The sequence below is a fragment of the Trichoplusia ni genome, chromosome 11, assembly GCF_003590095.1.
Source record: "Trichoplusia ni isolate ovarian cell line Hi5 chromosome 11, tn1, whole genome shotgun sequence".
Taxonomy (NCBI): domain Eukaryota; kingdom Metazoa; phylum Arthropoda; class Insecta; order Lepidoptera; family Noctuidae; genus Trichoplusia; species Trichoplusia ni.
Window position 1 is genome coordinate 3117079 of NC_039488.1, and position 18247 is coordinate 3135325.

General features: G+C 32.6%; 1 protein-coding gene across 3 annotated transcripts; it reads right to left on the minus strand.

Annotated features, from left to right (window-relative positions):
* Positions 1 to 1955: 1955 nt before the first annotated feature.
* LOC113498718 (allatostatin-like) lies at positions 1956 to 17711 on the minus strand. 3 transcript variants are annotated; one of them, XM_026878842.1, is made up of 4 exons: positions 17559 to 17711; positions 7664 to 7758; positions 5906 to 6039; positions 1956 to 2742 (listed from the first exon to the last, which is right to left on the minus strand). In XM_026878842.1, the coding sequence occupies exons 2-4, from the start codon at positions 7748 to 7750 to the stop codon at positions 2583 to 2585; spliced, it is 381 nt and encodes a 126-aa protein (XP_026734643.1). In that variant the 5' UTR covers positions 7751 to 7758; positions 17559 to 17711; the 3' UTR covers positions 1956 to 2582. The 3 variants fall into 3 exon arrangements, with proteins under 3 accessions (XP_026734643.1, XP_026734642.1, XP_026734644.1); XM_026878841.1 differs by having other exon boundaries at positions 7664 to 7763; XM_026878843.1 differs by having other exon boundaries at positions 2497 to 2739; positions 7664 to 7763; positions 17559 to 17710.
* Between the last annotated feature and the right edge of the window lie 536 nt (positions 17712 to 18247).

An 18247-nucleotide genomic window follows, 5' to 3' on the forward strand; every position in this document is an offset into this window, starting at 1 on the left:
ATTAATTACGTAAGCAATCTAAATCCAAGTATTGATCTTATAGTTTTTGCAGATGATACTAATGCTATAGTGGGAGCGCAGAACATAAATGAGCTAACAGAAAAAGTGAAATCGGCTATATCAGCTTTTGAGTTATGGTTTAATGCCAATAGATTAATAATAAATATAAAAAAGACGAACATTATGCTATTTAGAACAACCGCTAGTAATAAAGATAAAATAGATATAGCACTAAACAAAGTATATATTGAGTTAGTTAAAGAAGTTAAATTTTTGGGTGTACATTTAGACGAATTAATGAATTGGAAAAAAGAGTTAGCATCTATAGACGCTTCTATATCTTCTGCATGTTATGCATTAAGAACCCTAAGGGATGAAATAAATAAAAAACATTTGATAATGGTGTAGCTCTTGTTGAGTCAAAATTAAGGTATAGCATACAGTTTTGGGGAAATAACTATGAATATAATTGTAAAAGAGCCTTCATTCTTCAGAAACGAGCGATACGTAGTATTGTAAGAATTTCGCAAAGGGAAAGCTGTAGACCGCATTTCAAGGTAGGTAGGTATTCTTACTGTGCCCAGTCTTTACGTACTCGTGTTACTGCTCACTTTTAAGAGGTATATTCACGACTATGAAACCGAAGAAGATAGACAGGCAAGGGAAAACACGCGTAGAAAAAATAAATAATATCCCACACTTTCAAATTGCTAAGCATTGTGCTCAATACCAATCAGTACAAATATTTAATAGGCTACCTGAGGAATTGAAATGTGCCTTTTACACAGTTTCATTTAAAAGAAAACTTAAGAATTTCCTGTTGGAAAAATGTTTGTATTCAATTGATGAACTTTAGAAAAGGGAATGATATTTAGTTATGAAAAAAATAATGTGATAATTGTTGAAACTGTTATTGTGTGGAATGTTATTACTTATTATCTTATGTATGTTTTTAGCTGGAATAATTCTTTGGATGTTGTGTTGTTGTTATTATTGTTAATCTATACCTAACTATGAATGTATTCATTTTGTTTTTAATTCTTCTGCATGTTTTGTTTTTGTATCGTATCTCATCTCATTAAATGTCAAATACAATGTAAATTGTTAATGATTAAATAAATAAATAAAAAGTTAAGGTAATTAAATTAGTCCGACCAACAGTCTGGAATTTTGTATTTAAATGTACGTCCAGAGTGGAACTTTCTAAAATCTTGCTTACATTTCCTATTTCTAATGATTTTATAGCCGACTTCAAACCTTACAGAACTTTCAGTGTTGCTCAATAATTATAGGTTTTATCAGTTTGTAATTTTATATGAAGGGGGATTTGAGGGACAGTTATCAAAGGATAAACCTTTTCGAGTAAACATTGACAACAGTTACACCGCGAAAAGGTCTGACCTATGGAAGTATATTAAATTTTATATGAGACCAATGAAATTGACAAACTATTTCGAATTACGTATTGTTAAACTTTTCCTGGTTCTCACCGGATATTTTCGTATTACAAAATACAAAGCGGTACTTAATCTTTTTTTTACTTTTTGACAGCTATTTTTTTTTAATGTTAGGCGGCATGAACTGACAGACTATGTCTACTACATGCGCAGACCTAACAAATCTACGCTACCAGCCAGGACAGAAGTTTTTCACAAGGTTGTTATTAGGGATTGTTTTTTGCCTCGAACCTTCAAGTTTAGTACTCCAGGAATGGCCCTCAACAGACTAAAATGTATATTCGACTCTACATTTGAATTGACAAGGGTAAGGGCGACATTTTATTTAGTATTATCTTGGATATGGTCTATATATAGCTATCAATTTCATCAGGTAAGGTTTTACAGGAATAAAACATTGAGTAGACAAACAAAAATTTATTTCATTGATTACTTTATTAATATTAATAACACTTATCTACATTAGTTTTAAATATGTATAAATAAGTACTCATAATACATGGAGACATAATTTATAATGATGTAAATACGAGGAACAAAAGCGAGAAAAAAGGCTATTTTTGCATAAGTAACCACAATTTATATTTTAATAGAGTTTAATGGAAGTTATGTCTAAGAAAAAATATAATTATCACCCTTAAATTATGTTTGCCACGACCTAGAAGGACTTTATACTATGACTAGACAGATACAGTCTACTTAGGTAGGTAAGTAATAGAACGTAGTTAATTAATCTCATGAACACTGTCGCCGAGTGAAGGGTTAATCCGTTAATACATGAATCGTGAAATATTTTAAGTAGATGTCACTTTACACGGCCGATACCTTAAGAAACATCAATGAAACTACTTTATTTGACACAAGTCTGACTATTTTTTTTTAATATTTTGTGTATAATTTGAGCTAACATCAACAGGGTTAAAGTATGCTATTTACATTGCAAGTTGTCCAACGATCTCATTATGAAACGATTGTTGGACAGCGATAAATAATTTGACACATTTCTCGCAGTCGTTTCAGAATGGTGTCGTGTTATTTGCTAATCTATTTGCTATGAATGTTTGTCTAAGTAATCATGTGTTAGAACTAGGTCGGAGGGGCGGTGCGTCGTTGAGTCGGTGGCGTTCACTTGCGGAAGCAGGAGATGGGGTTGAAGTAGCACTGGCGGAAGCGGCCCTGCCGCTTGTCTGCCCGCCACTGGCGCGCCAGGCGCCCGTCCAGCGCCCGCAGGCCCCAGCCGCGGGGCTCCGCCTGCGGCCACGAGCGGGACACCCTGCCCATCCTGCTGACAACAGACCCATAAACCACTGTGCAGAAGATTCCATGACATACAAATACCGATGAATTTACACGAATCACATAAAGAATAACAAAACTCCTTCACTGGATTTAAATAGGCATTCATATGAAAAGAAAATGACATTGAATAGTCTTACGACACATATTCCCATTTACCATACCATTCTACACAGTTTATGCCATTCTAACTTTCAACGTCACAACTCAATTAATAAGGACAAATGGAAATTATAATTGCGTTTAATAACCTGCTTCGTGCTAACAATGTATACGGACCTAACAGAACAGATTAACACGGCAACGCATTATAAAGGAAACAAGCATCTTTAAACATACAATTTCAATCAAGATTTCAAAAAGCTATTTCACTCGCGGTCGCTTTGCGCGTCAGCGGCTGTTCAGATTGGAAATTCTCTCTATTAAAACCTATATTACTCGGCATTTTAGTTTTTACGGTATTTTAAACTATCTGAGTATTTACTGAGGGATTTCAATTTTTTACTCGACCTAACTGAGCTACGTTTCGAAGATTAACCGTTCGGAAACATCTCTTTAATTTGAAATTGGATTTAAAAATAGAAATTGAAAAGAAAGGTTGAACTAGTTCTTTCTGGTTTTCGAGATTGAATCGAGACATAGCTCACAGGTCCAATCATAGCCCATTGCTTAGATACCTGGTACAGCTGTGCATATTTAACTGAACTTATTGAAAACAGCATACAAGTTTGTGCTTTTTAGCTGCAACGACTTTTTCATGCAAACGTAATGAGGAAAATGTTAAAATACTATTTGTTGACACCGAAACATATTACGTTATTTCTTCGTAAATCAAGTTATGAAATATCGAATATGCAACGGAATCAATCAGAAATGATTATGCCGTTGTGTTTTATGCAATACGTCCTATAAGTGCTTGGTGTTCACATCATGTTAATATATATTCCTAGGTAATTTATTTAGGTCCTTTTATGTGCGTTTATAAGGTTAATGGAATGCCGTTTTGTGAGGGTATAAATGTACGTGGAAATTTCTATTTTCGTTCTTATTTAAACGCCTTGAGAAATATTGTAATGAACAAAAGGAAACTTTCTACTAAATCTCTACTATAAACAAATAATGTACTAAAAAGCTATTTGGTGATAAAGTTTCTGACTTAGATCCATTGTTTATCTAAACAGTTCAAACAAACATCCGCTATCTTAATGTCGTTGTTTTGAATTGGAAAAGAAATGATTTGGAAGTGTGCTATGCATGGAAGGTAAAATCTAAGTGACCGAGTCCGACTTCATTTTTTTTAATAATTGAATACTTCTCACGGCGTTGGTCAGAAATCGCAAAATAAAGAAGTTTGGAAGAAGGACGAGTCATTTGTCTATCAGTCGGATCTTATAAAAAATTGACACTAACTTTTCACCTGCACGTACACTAATTTTCTAAGTGCATCCTTAATGAATATTGTTTAAAATAAACTTAAATGTGAAATAAATTACTTAATCACATCGGTTATCGCCTATTCAGTTAAATTATTCAACAATTTATCTAGGAGTAATGAGATTTAGCGGCATTTCAATTAATTTCATAAATGAATTTAGTTTTGATGAATAGGACGAATGAGCATTAATAATAGCGCATTTTGTAGGTACTTAAAACAACATAATAATCACATAAGAATAAACTATATACAAACTTGACTCCTGGCTGTACAAAAAATGCCAGAACTAAGAATAAAACAAAAAGAAAAAACCTAGTAAAAAATTTAAATAGTCTGAATATGCGTTAAAGTTGTTAACTTGTTCCTAATTCCTATTATCACATAGAAATCAATGAAATACCCCGAAGACATTCCTTTTTTCAAACTTATTATTCCAAATGATGTAAGCACTCCACCTTTTTTCATAAGTGCTCACAAAAGTGATTTAGAATAACTTTCTGCGTTCAATATAACTTTTCTTAAGAAGCTTACCTTAAAGTACTTTTCAATTCTTTAATGGTGTAATAATCTTTAGATAATTCTGTTATTATATGTCGGAAACTGTCGGCCCTGCCCACAGGGAGAGCATTTCCAATTTGCTCATGACAGGTACATAGTTTTATTTTACACATTCTTGGTAACTTTGGCGGAACGTGCAAATTTCGAAATATACAAAGATATATCTTGCTTTTGTTTACTTTATTATATATGTGCTTTTAATCATGACTGTTAGAACAAGACTTCGAAAAATTCTGTCAATTCTACTAAGAAGACATTTAGAGGAATAATTATTTAAATAATACTCAACAGGCAGGTACCTGTTATAGAGGTATGTATGTTATATTTACATAAAGTTATGATAATTTAATTACCATAGAGGTTGTATAACTTTAGCAACTGAACTTTGTCTTCCTTTGAAATGAGAGGACAGCTGTGAGATGAGATGTAGCAAATAGTCCTTTAGTTTCCGAACAACTCCCTACTATTTAAAGGTAGCGAGGTTTCCAGCTAAACACAAAGTAATTTAAGCCTTCGGACTAAGAGAGGCAACTCCACGTAGTTTGTACACTCGTGTTGTTTGTAACAACTCGAAAATTATGCTGAAACTACACGAGATAGACTTACTAAATATAGATTGAGAATAATCTTCAGTTCGTCTAAAATAGTCTAAATGATTTGCATGGGCCGAAATACTTGGTAAATAGAATACCAATTAAAGCGAATTATAATTTCATCGTCCACAAAGTACAATATACATAAATCATGCTCGCTTCCAATTCAAGACCTTATTAATGACTTCTGCCGAAAGACATTGTCTCCCTGATAGGTATAAATTAAAACAATTAAATATACTTTTCCGACGACCAAATATATCAAGATTAATGTTTCTGTGACCGAGTTATGATTAATTTTACAGATTTCTAATGGCCACAAATGTATAGTGGAAAGAACAATTGTCTTTTCTTGGCCTTAGTATGGACAATAGGCAATGAAGTTCCTACGTGAAAAACAATTTAAGTACAATTGCTATTCTATTGGATTTCTGTTTAATTAAGCAATATGCCATCTAATTATTTCTGATTTTTGCGACAAACAGTAAATACGTTATTAGAAACCTCTAGACGACTAGAGGAATTGTAACCATTATTTAAGAAGAACTATTATTGAATCTACTCACCTCTCTTCAGCATCAAGTTGAAGCAACAGTTTACGGAGCGCCGCGGTGTTGATGGCATCCCAGGGCCCCGACATTTCCATCTCGCCGTCCGGGTGAGCCGCCAAACTGTTGTCCGACTGTTCGTCCTCTGCCTCCTAAACAAACAACACAACCTTCAGGCTATACCAAACAGCCGGTATTACACACGACTATTATGGAACAGCCCAAATCGCCACAACTAACCCGCCCACAAACTGCCCGCACTTTACTAAGTTTCCTTATGTAAATATTTTGACTGTATTAACGTTCTCCCTATTGACCATTTGAATTTGGGATTTAAATACTTAATTAAATTGCATGGCAGGCAATAGCAGAACAAAAGACCTACTTGTCCGGTTGGAGCATAAATCCTGCTTGTTAGGGTAAAATTTCTGCGACCACTTGCTTTAAGCTTGAGTGTGTTCTAAGCATACCCATTGTGTTCGCAATTTCTCTTATAGAATAAGAATTACTAATCTATTCCTGAAGTCATTTGTTAATTTTGCGATAAAATCAATTTGATACTTAATTAATTACCAGTAACTGTATTAACATAAATATTCCCCTCCAAGACAGTCCGTGTTCGCGCTTCTGAATTTTTAGCTAAAGGACTTTCGCCAAAGTGCCTTTATAAGATCTTTTACATTAATTATTATGATGTAATTTAGGAGCCCTCGCCAGTCACCTTTACAAAGTATTTTACGCTCATACTAATTACTGTGTCCGTGTTGCGTGCTATGTGAATGAGATCTTTTTTCCTATTTAAGTATGATATGCTTCCATCTCGAGTATAATAATGAAGATTATATTTTTCATTAAAAAAAAACTTTTTAATGGTAAAGGTAACCATCGGGAGAATGATTTATTATTAAATGATGCAACGCTTTACTCACGCGTATTTATCGGGATTGCCCGATTAATTTCGGACACAACCGGAGTCCTTAATCATGAGTTGACGTGACGGAGTTGCGATTATGTATGATTATTCAGATAAATAAAAATATTTCAAACAGCTCAGTTAACAATTATCGAATTTAAAAAGTTTCAGTCCCTTCATCATTTCCTTAACACTTGATTAGATAATATAATCGAATAATTCCTGTTCATGGTTTTGAACCTCACCTTACCAAGAAGTTTCATCAAATGTCAAATCCTCTTTGATCCTGTACCTAATTGTTTCATATCCTGTAGATTGGACGCCACGAATCGTGTAAAATGTTTGGTTGAGCATAAACAACTGGACCGGTTTCTACTTGGTCAGGTTGACCTCTTCCACAAAGCTATATGATTCCGATTCCACGATTACTACATAACTATATACGCTTTTGGTAAATTGCGCCCACACAGGGCAATTCTACTAAAATTATTAAAACCACGTCACTTGCTAGTCGTTTGCATCAGTAATTTTAATATCACACAGGATATTGGAAAAATACCGTTTGTGTAACTATAGAAGTTCATTTCCTATGACTTGTCAACATATGTTTTAGAATACATTCAGCGACTCGACCTTAGAGGTTTACTATGTAGGTCCACTCATTTCTCTCAACAGGCTTGAAAAAGGAATAGGTTTAAAACTAGATTGTTTTTTTTTGGGCTTGGCATCTCCTTCATGTAGGCTAGTAGCTGGCTGATATGAAAGTTTATTTATTACCTTTTACCTACAATTAAGTACCTCAGCACTTTAATTATATCATACAAGTAGGGACTAAGTACAATGTGCTATGTAGCATCACTTACCATGGGCGCCGCGCTGACTGAAACAAACAGCAAGGCTAACGAGGCGGCGACGATGGCCATGTAAACGTTGCACGCACCGGCTTTCATGTTGACTTCTTCACTGCAACAAACGATATAATATCTATAATAATGATACCATTTTTACCATTCTACACACAGTAATTATGATTACGATGTGTACAATGGTACGTGCCATAGTCTTCTGGAATTTTAAGCTTTAGACAAATTGTAATTCAAGTGAAGTTTGAATGCAGATGACAGCGTTAATTTTCAACAAGTTGTGCTACAAGTTCTGTGATTTTTCTACTTGCAATTCCAGTTTTGATATTTAAGACTTGAAAAAGTTGGAAGTTCTCAATTCGGTCGCAATGTTTATTATTACATTACATGATTAACTTGATATTTTTTATTTAAATACCGCTTTGGGGTACGAAAATAAACACCTAAGAGTTCTAAAAATACATAAAAACTAAAAAGTTTTATTTAATTTGAACCGAAATTTCTTTCTTCCTAAATTATTAAAAGATTTCTTTAAATAGGGAAGAATGTATGGCAATTAGCGAAATGAAAGGATCCGTCAGACGAAAAATACAAAATTTGTTACTTGAATTTTAATTTTATTTGCTTTACCTAAATATAAAGTTGGATAAAAAAGGTAAAAAGGGGATAAAAGGTCCTTGTTTTGGTAAGAACTCCGTCACATCAGTAGTAATAGTAAAACTACTTACTTAAGGGCTGACCTCATAAAATCTTTAAGGGACGGTCGTGATGGTACATGTACAAGGACTTTGACGCCATACCCTCGTAAACATAATGGAAACACAGCTGATTCTTTTGCAGCCCAGGGCCCCAATTCTGCTATTTACAATGGCCGATGAATGAATGAAAATTGCCTTAGAAAGACACTTTTCATATTCTCTTAAGCATTTTTCTTACACAATAATTGAAAATGCAGTATGGGACGGTACACTCAAGGTCAATACAATGAATTTTCAATTATTGTGTTGGCATAATGCTTAAGGGAATAAGCATAATTTCAAATGTAATCGGGGCCTAGTTGTACGTCAATGATTTTTAGGCACGTTCAAATACAAAAACAAAAGAGTTTCTATTAAAAGGATTACGAAGTGATTAAAATACGATAAGGCCAAGTATTTTTTATAAAATAATCCCTGGACAATTTAAACTTTTTAAGACTGTAGAACTACTTATAAAATCACTATTTTGTTTTGTTTTTATAAAGTCCTTTTAAAGCGATTGGAAATGATTGCTTCAGAGTTACTGGAACAAGAAAGATTTTATAAAAGTAATGGACTTTTCTCAGAGCTGTAAGCAAAGGGTAGTCGAGTACCTATTTATTATTCAGTTTTCAGTAAATTAAAATAACAGGTCAAGTGCGAGTGGGACTTGCGTCACAAAGGCAAACATTTTTTTTAATGGACACCTATTACATTTATGATTGCTCCACTACATCGATTCCAAAAACGATGCGTGAAAAAATTAATTGTCCTATCTACGATTCAACCAGCCTTAGGCAGAAATAATTCAGGCAGATTTTTTTTTCTCTTCTTCTTTCTTGAATTAATTTTATTAATTATTTGTGAGTCGCACTATGTTTCTTGTAAGCCTGCCTTGGGTTCCACCGTTGGAAAGAGTTTTCCTTTCATGACACTTTTACGATTTCTCGTTAACCATGAGTTTATTAATAGTAAATAATTATGTTTAGTAACGTCGCGTTTGTCAAATATAAACAACGTTGTTATCATCTTCGGATGAAAAGACTTGAATTCAATTACATACAGATTGGACAAACTGATATAATGTAAACATAGCAAAAAGTAATTAAAAAAAAAACTATATCGTTTCATGATTAAACAAATAACAGCGCAATCTGTTTTAAATTGTTCCTTAAAATTAATCCGAAACACAAATGTTCTATGTTTAAAATTCAAATAGATCCCTATTAGCGATAGCTATACCAATTATTGAGTATTTACATATTAAGAGCCTTATATTTTGCTTTTTCTTCACGTATGTAACCGTATTATACATTCATGTTGTAATAAAATGAGTTTCATATTATTCACAATTTTAATGTAAATAATTCTTCATCAAGCTTCCCACAGTTTTACCTCCTACGTAATACAAAATGAATCTCACTTAATTTGTTATCCATTCATAAATTTAAAAAGTTTTAACCTTACGTTCAAAGTTTTATCGTATGTTCTACAAAGAAGTTTACATGTAATATGTTTGTATAAGTCTACCGTAGACGGGGGAGCTCGTTAAGCGTGTCTACATTACACCCTTGCCCTTATATTGATATTTACGTAGGCTAACACAACCTGTTCGGGACAGCTGGTCTCATCCATTGTTTTATTTTCCTACCCGGATCTTCACCGATGTCAACACGTCAGACACACGGCAAATAAACTCATATGCGACACATTAAAAAAGGATTTATTTAATTAATTCTGTTATTAGCGGTTTTAATACGTCAGCGGGATACAGGGTGTTTATAAACGGTTCTGTAAGAAAACGCTAAATAATATGCAAACGACGTTTTTGTCTGATGAGGTATCTTAGAACTTGAAATTACTTTTCATGGCAATGTTTTCAAAAAGCTATTGCAGAAATTTAATTTGGCATCAGAGACTTCTTACGCAGAAAATACGATATTAGGTATCTAAACCTGATAGTCTTTACAAATACCTAAATGGGATCAGTTTCTTAAGTAATTTCCATGATATTAGGTTTATTAAAAAATTGAGAGATTTTAATTAAAAATTATGATTTAAAGACACGAATTTATATGTCGTACCAAATATTTTCGTCATTCAAGCTTTGAGTACGATTAGTATGAATGTTGTTTCTGAATTTAAAATAATAACAAAATGCGAATAGAATGCCTGGATTGTTTCTATATCGAGAAATTAAATTCTTAATCAGTAACCGAAATATTTTGCGTTTATTCAAATACATTTATGAAACAGCCGTTCTATATACAGTCGTAAATTGATCTTTTTATGTACATACATTGACAAAAAGAAATTGAATCCATTATAGAGGTAAAGGGTATTAGGTACCTTTCTCATACTTCTTCATAACATCCCAGTGGGGTTCGTATCACAAAGCGCGCAAATTACGGTCACCCTACGGATTTGGAATCGCCTTGACAAGTAATTGGATATGTGAGACACTATTTATCGATACACTACACGTTTTCTCATAGTGAAATGGAGATATCATTGTGTTGCCATATGAAAAGCGCCAGTGGACCAGACACGTAAAATTTATGCAAAATATTTTGCCATTGTTACGAAGTTTTTTTTGTAACAATGGCTATAAAACAAAACTATGTGTACCGTGTACTACAACAAAAGACTAACGCATCAGCTGGTATTAAAACTCGGCTCGTATTGCAACAAAATAATGCCTTTTCAAATATACATTATGGCGATTGAGAGACGAACCCTGCATTCGAATAGTCTTATTTTTCTCGAGAAAATCTTTCATATTCTATAATCTGATCAATTTTATATGCAAATTGATGGCTCGCTGTTGATATCGAAGGACAATGTAATTTGTATGGTATTGGAATATACGTTTAGTTACAAATAATAGAGTTGCATTGATAAGCGTCACTTGCGACTAGCGGTCGTGTAGTGGATGCTTTCACTTATACACCGTGATTTTTTAGTCGTCTTACAAAAGCATCCCAGTTCATGTAGCCAATGACTAGAACACGTTCATGATAAAAAAAATAGGTATTTATGAAATCCCAATCAAGTTACAGTTGTAAGTAGGTATTCACTTATCTAAGTTTGGTAGCGTTTCGTGCTATTGGTACCCGCGTTTTGCAAGGTTTTCTTATACGAAACATGTAGGAGTTAGAAATAAAGCCTTACAAGAAGTTTATGGAGGGAAACTTTAGCGGTTCATTAATATACAGGTAGTTCTGTGATGCGGGTGAATAAGGTAGTGCATGGCAGTGTACGTACGAGAATATGATAGGGGCTGGGGCGAGTAATGAATAACGGGGGATTTATTAACTTTCACTAAAAATTCAAATCACTTAAAAATGACGTTTACAAACGTACTACTACTTGTTTTATTTTATATTTTATTGTACAAAGAAAGTAACAAAACCAAAATAACTATGTAGAAGAGTAACTGCTTTTTTGTAAAATATTAACCAAATAATACACTAATCGTTGAAATTTTGTGATAGGTACATGTTTAGATAGCTGAGTATTCGCTCCAGTATTTTTTTTTTCAGTAAATAATTTAGCATAGGTCGTTGTACCCACAGAAAATAAGAAAAGCTCACGAAACTTAAAAAAAAACCATCGAAATCGCGAAGGACAGCTACCATAATATAATTTAAATTATTTCAGAAAAATCACATCAATCTTAATAGAAAGCGGTATCTTAATTACAATTTTATTGCCTTCGATGCAGATAAGATACGCAAAGCGTCTGCAGCCAGCGATTGTGAGTGAGCGACATCGTATTAATATGCAAAAGCGATCAAGCTGAACGAATAGCTTGCATATAGTAAATCGCTCCCGTCTCATACGTTGTTAAATATGAGTTTCTAGGTGCAATAAGCGTTTTACCGTTTTTTAATAACCCTCGAGAAGGTCGCATTTAAATAAGTTGTTATTGAAAGTGTATCTGAAGGTTTTAGTGCTCAATTTATAATAACTTTATTAATCCCTTTATAACTCTTTCGTACCGTCGAGGGAAATAGGTTAAAGCCGCGGTTTAAGTTTGGCTAAGTTGAATTTTCGGTAATCGTTGAATAAAACCTGTTTACTTTGGTTAGTAATTTAACCTGTCAGCTTTGGGCGTTAGGGACGTAGAACGAGCTTTTATAGTGGTACATTTTTAAATAGAAGAAGGGCTTGACTAAAAAAATCTAAACATCTGTTTATTTTTTAATCAGCCAGACGCCCGCCGGGCTAGTCTGGTAGAGCTTATAACTTCACTTTCAACATATCGTGTTCATTTTTTGAACACATCTGTTACTTTTTGGGAATTATCTAACAGACTTTTAAGTTTTATTATTCAAAAATACTCAATAACTAATCTTGATACCACGTGAAATAGGTATATTAATTGACGTATCTTATGGTTTAAATCACTAAACTATTTCAGTTAGGAGCTCAATATTTATGCAGTCGGGGCATCTACACAGAAGCAATTAACCGTATCGATTAAGAAATCCATATTATTACCGAGTCCCAGACCTGCCCACTGCCAGTTAAATAACTAATGTTCTAGGAAGTACGACCCTGACGTAAAGATGCAAGCTCATGTTATAGTCGGTACACAACCGAGCAAAGTGCAAACTCTCATCATAATAATTCTTTGCGTAACATATTGTTACTGAAACTTTTATACATAATACAAAATGATTATAAATTTCCATTACAAAATTAAGTATCATGTGCGAATTGTGTATCAAGAATTTAGAGCTTCACTAAACGCTAAATTCTTATGAAAACCATCTTTGAATTTTCACGTTGTCTGCACGCAAATTATTTCGTCAGTCAAACACACAAGAAGTATTCCTAGCGAGAGACAATGTTTTTTAAATATGATATTATTATTATTCAACCTCAAGGCGGTCGGTGAAAGAGGTTTTAAAAATAAAGTAATGACTTTAAATAAAGATTTCGTTTATCCGTCCTTTGTTAAAAAAGGTCGATGTGAGCCCCAATATAAATGCAGATACTTGTATCTGATGTATGTAATACGTATTTTACATAAAACATTTTATGGGCCAGTTGTTTAGCTTAAGTTTGCAACCAATATTAAATGTGAATTTAGAGGGACCTTTTCCTGCCGAGTGTGTTCCTCGTAAATTGAATATTCTCAAGGACTTTGCCGGACATCGATGAGAGAAAACAAATTTATCCAATTACAGGTCGTAGCCCGCTTTGTAGGTTTGTGATTTATTTTCTATTATGTTACATTGGCTCAGCCCTTTATTATGCTACGTCAAAGACTATATTAACAGTTTATTCTTGGGCTGGTTTCTTGTTGTGGGATTAAACATGGCTTGTTACACCTTTAGGGGTACCGGCAATATTATCTCATCTATTTTTGTGACACAAAACCTTATGAGGTTGTGTAATGAGGGAAAACAATTGTTTCCTCTGTACAATATGTAAGGAGCAAAAAACGTTACAGCTAAAAATATATCATATATATACTCGTAGCATATCGCCTACACACTTATAGTGCATAAGTAAATATAAATAAATCTCTGTATTCCAGTATATTGCATAATGCTTTTATTATAACGACCGAATCATTATACTTTGTATGTGTTTTCTTTTCCCATTTTTCTTGAATAATTGAGTGGCTCACAGATTTGTTTCGAGTTTAGGTCCTTGCGTATGATTTATGTAAATATAAATTTGAAAATAGCGCCTTAGGTAAATGCTGTAGTTAATTATGCAGATATAAATTCCAGATGTAAAAGAGGGATTTTATCGCACCTCACATCGTGTAAGATTGACGACGCACGGATGGGATAATCACTCACACTACTACCCCATTCATTAAAAACCGGTTAATTAAGCATCGTATGAGTCGACTCCTACACGTTTTGTAAACACTGCCATATTACGCGGATCACAAACACGCCAGTTAATGAATATTAAATTAGTTACTAATCATGTTGTGTTTATCTTACCAGCTACACTAGTTAATTCATTACATCATTTACTTCTCTTGATTTTCCGATGCAGGCCGGAAATTGCTGGCAACCTGAGGCGGGTGCATGGCAAGGACGGGCCTTCATAGAACTTGTAAGTGATCCTTTGAATTAATTATGCTATTAATACCCTGGAGCAGCGCTACGTACGTTTGAATGACGACGCATGGCGCAATCCCATGCACGGTCTGACTTTCGTAAAGGGACGTCTTACGTCAGACTCCTGAATCTTTATTTTAGAGAACAATTGATGATGTCCGCTGACATGCTTGGACGATAAAAAATACCGAGCATTGGAATCATCGGTTCCAAATTAAAAAAAAAGAAAATATCGGACTCAATATTTATGTTATAAAAGTCAGCTTTTTCGTTTTCGAATAAAAAAACATTCGTCGTATTCGCAAAGCTTTCGATAGCTGCAGAATTTGTATATTTGCGCTAAAACCGAACTGGAACAGTGGTGTGTATTTAAAAAGACACGTGAGTGCATCAAACCTTTTTGGATGCGTTGTCACGATCGCACAAACGTGGAAAAAGAAACCTTTTTCATCGTTAAAGTTTTGTCTTTGTTTACGCAAACCAATAATTGTTTTGCAGAATAAATACCTGACTTCGAGTTTAGGACATAGTAATGTTAACATTAAAGCGGATATTTTTAGTGTTTAAGTAAAGTCAAAAATACGTTTTTCTCATATTGTATAATGATTCAGATTTGAGATTGTGTTTAAATAATACTGTTCTAAGTTTTAATCGTAATTTTCACCATTAAAAATCAGTTTATTCGTTTTCTTTTGAACAATATTTATTATTTAGAAAGTCATTTAAAATGTCAGAGCATAAAATTTCCTGTCTCTCATAATCAAATAGTTTTCTGTATCCTTTCTGCAATTCTACGCGAGATGAAAACATTTCTGAATTGTTCAAAGTGGTTTGTTGTCGCATAGAAATTGAATCTGTAACTTTTTGACCTTCGAATATACATATGACAGTTTTATAACGAGAAGAAAACATTTCGCAGGATTAATTCAAGCTTTTCAAGAATTTTAATAAAATTGAAAAACTAGTTTTTCCTAAGTTACTGTATTTTTAAACAACGTAATTTTAATTCGGTGCACGGGTTAAAGGTAAATAATGTCGCCTTATTTTTATTACAAAGAGTTTCTTAGGATTCAAATTTAAGTCTTTATCGTATGCTATTTTACGATTAAACCTTAAAGCGTTTAACCACTCCGCTGTTTGTTGTTTATTCGTTTTCTAACCAAAGGTTAATTGATTTAAGTTAGTGTAATGTCACTTTATGTTTCACACAATAGTTTTACAAGTTTTTAATTTAATTATTGAATTTAGTCACCATATTTAAATTGGATACAAAATTTTACATTAAGTTGGAACTTTAAAACGAGTTTAACGCCTCTTAAGTATGCCACAAAATATTGTTGTTGTGTGTTTGCCTACTTCACTTTAATCATTATTATTTTTACAAAGCGTTTCATAACGGTGTTTATATTTGTTAATCCAGAATTAATTATTAAAATAGGAATTCCGTAAAGACTCACAACCAAATGACAACCATGGCCATTCCTGATAATACATTATTTTCTACTTTATTCTTGTTTTTCGACCTTGTTTTGAATCTCAATCGTTTAGCTAAACCAAAAAGAAAAAAATGTTTTTTTGTTTAATTATCATAGCATAAATACCTATTATCTTTTTAATTATCTGTTAGTTGTTTAAAAACTTGAACACAGAAAATATGAAAGGTTCTATTAAACTCCTTTATTATAGAACAATAGATTAGAAAAAGCTTAGCAAAAGATCCTTTTAATTTATCAGGGTCGAGTATGTTTAAAAGAGTTTTTTTTTCTACAATGAGTTTATAACGGTGTTTATTAAGAAAAGAATTCACTTAACAAATAATATTCTGACATTACTGGAAAAGTGTGTATTTGAAACAATACATTTTCAATCTTTTATGCTTTTGTTTCGGCAATGGAACTTTAAATTTACTCGCGAACGATTTGTCCAACCCAAGAATAAGTGATAATTAAACTCAAATGAAGTTGTTGTTGGCTAATCTTTTTGCTTATGTTATGCAGACTTTTTTACGTTAGAACTCATGATGACAAATAAAAAAATCGAAGAAACATCACGTTTAAACCGGATAAACGTTATTTTCTACTGATCAAAATATTCAGTCCCTGAACATAAACTTTGAATATCTAGTCTATCAATTGAATAAAAATATATGTATGTTAATTAGTATTAAAATAAAACATTATATATATAATATAAATATATGTAATATAAATAATACCATAATTCACAATCACAGGTGCAAATAAAAAATAAACGTTATTATTTAATTTAATAAAAAGAATCACTCTTCGAAGACAACCACTGAGATATAAAAGTAAAATAAAAATCTAAGATTTAAATTAAGAATCTTGATATCAAAGGTGGCTATTTTATTACGCTTATTTTTTATTTATTATCTGTTGCAAAGCTTTTAAGAGTTCCAACTGTTTGGTTGAAATAAATAAGGTTTATTAAATAGTTCGTATACGCGAGTTTACATCGGTATTAATAATAATATTAGCTAGTTAATAAAGCAGGCGTAAGTTCGGAAAGTATTTAATGGTTGTTGGCAAGTGCATTAAAGTGAAGTTACTATACAGGCGCCGTAACTCAATATTAATAAAGTTTGCCTTTTGTTTGTAAGTAGCCTAGTTTAGATTATAATTGTGTGGCGACACTCCGTCATTGTATTTTTTTGATTGGAGCGTAATTTCAATATTGAAATATGACATCATTTTTTTTTGTAACTGATGTTAGTATTAAAAATAAATATTTTTTAACCGGTATTTTTAGTCTTTTTTGTAGAATATATTGATTCACTTCAGATTAAAAAAATTAAAAGATTTCGCTTTATATGGAAACCTTTTTATTTTTTGAAAACAAAAACATAAGTTAATATCTCACGTTTAGAACACAGTTTAAATTTTAGGATTAATTTTATAGAACTGTTAAGGCTTTTTTTTCTTACTTTCAAGCCAAAAAAATAAAATTAAAGAAAATCTTTAATTTATTTTATCACAAAAATAATTTAAAATAATAAATAATTTAAAGAACAAAACAATAGTAATGATTTACAAAATATTCAAAACTCACCTTCACAATACAGCAGTAACGAAGCAAATTCAGTTGTCAACTAGCGAACAATTGTGTGAAACAACGGGTAACGATCACTGTTGCGTGTACCGACCGGCTGAATGTAGTGCTTCCGTAGTCTCCCTCGATGGTTTTTGAAAGCAAATGAACGGTACGAGGTTTGAACGCGGCTTATATACCGATGCGGTAAGCTACGCCGCGTGTTTCACTTGCGTAGGTGCTGTACGGTGCTACGATGCTACGCCGTAGCGTTACGAATTTAAGGTTTTTGTATGTGATTAACGATTTTTTTATCCTTAAACTTTTTGCACTTGGGATTAATGACATGATAGATTTTTTATTTTATGATTTTTTTCAATTGTAATTATTGCAGCCATTAGTTAAGGGATGCATTCGATTTTTAAGTTAGTTCTTTTATTTTATAATAGCATAAAAGTATAAGTGAATTAAAAAACTAGTTTTTTTTTATATATTGTGTATAGGGAGAAAATTTATAGTTTCCTTAATTTGTTTAGAACTAGAAACGGAAGATTACAATTTAAACATTATGAAACGTTTGGTCAGAAATTACGCCTTATTTTTTTACTGAAGCTCAAAGTGGAGAATATTTTCAATTCAGCTGTTTCTTTTTTGTAATATTCCAGTTGATAGGTGAAACATGGTATGATTAAAATACAAATAAATATTTA

Coding starts and splice junctions, on each gene's coding strand:
- LOC113498718 (XM_026878842.1), bottom strand. CDS start 7,750: ATGAAAGCCGGTGCGTGCAACGTTTACATGGCCATCGTCGCCGCCTCG. Junction 6,040..7,663: donor CAGTCAGCGCGGCGCCCATG/GTAAGTGATGCT, acceptor TTGTTTGTTTAG/GAGGCAGAGGACGAACAGTC. Junction 2,743..5,905: donor CAACTTGATGCTGAAGAGAG/GTGAGTAGATTC, acceptor GTCTGTTGTCAG/CAGGATGGGCAGGGTGTCCC.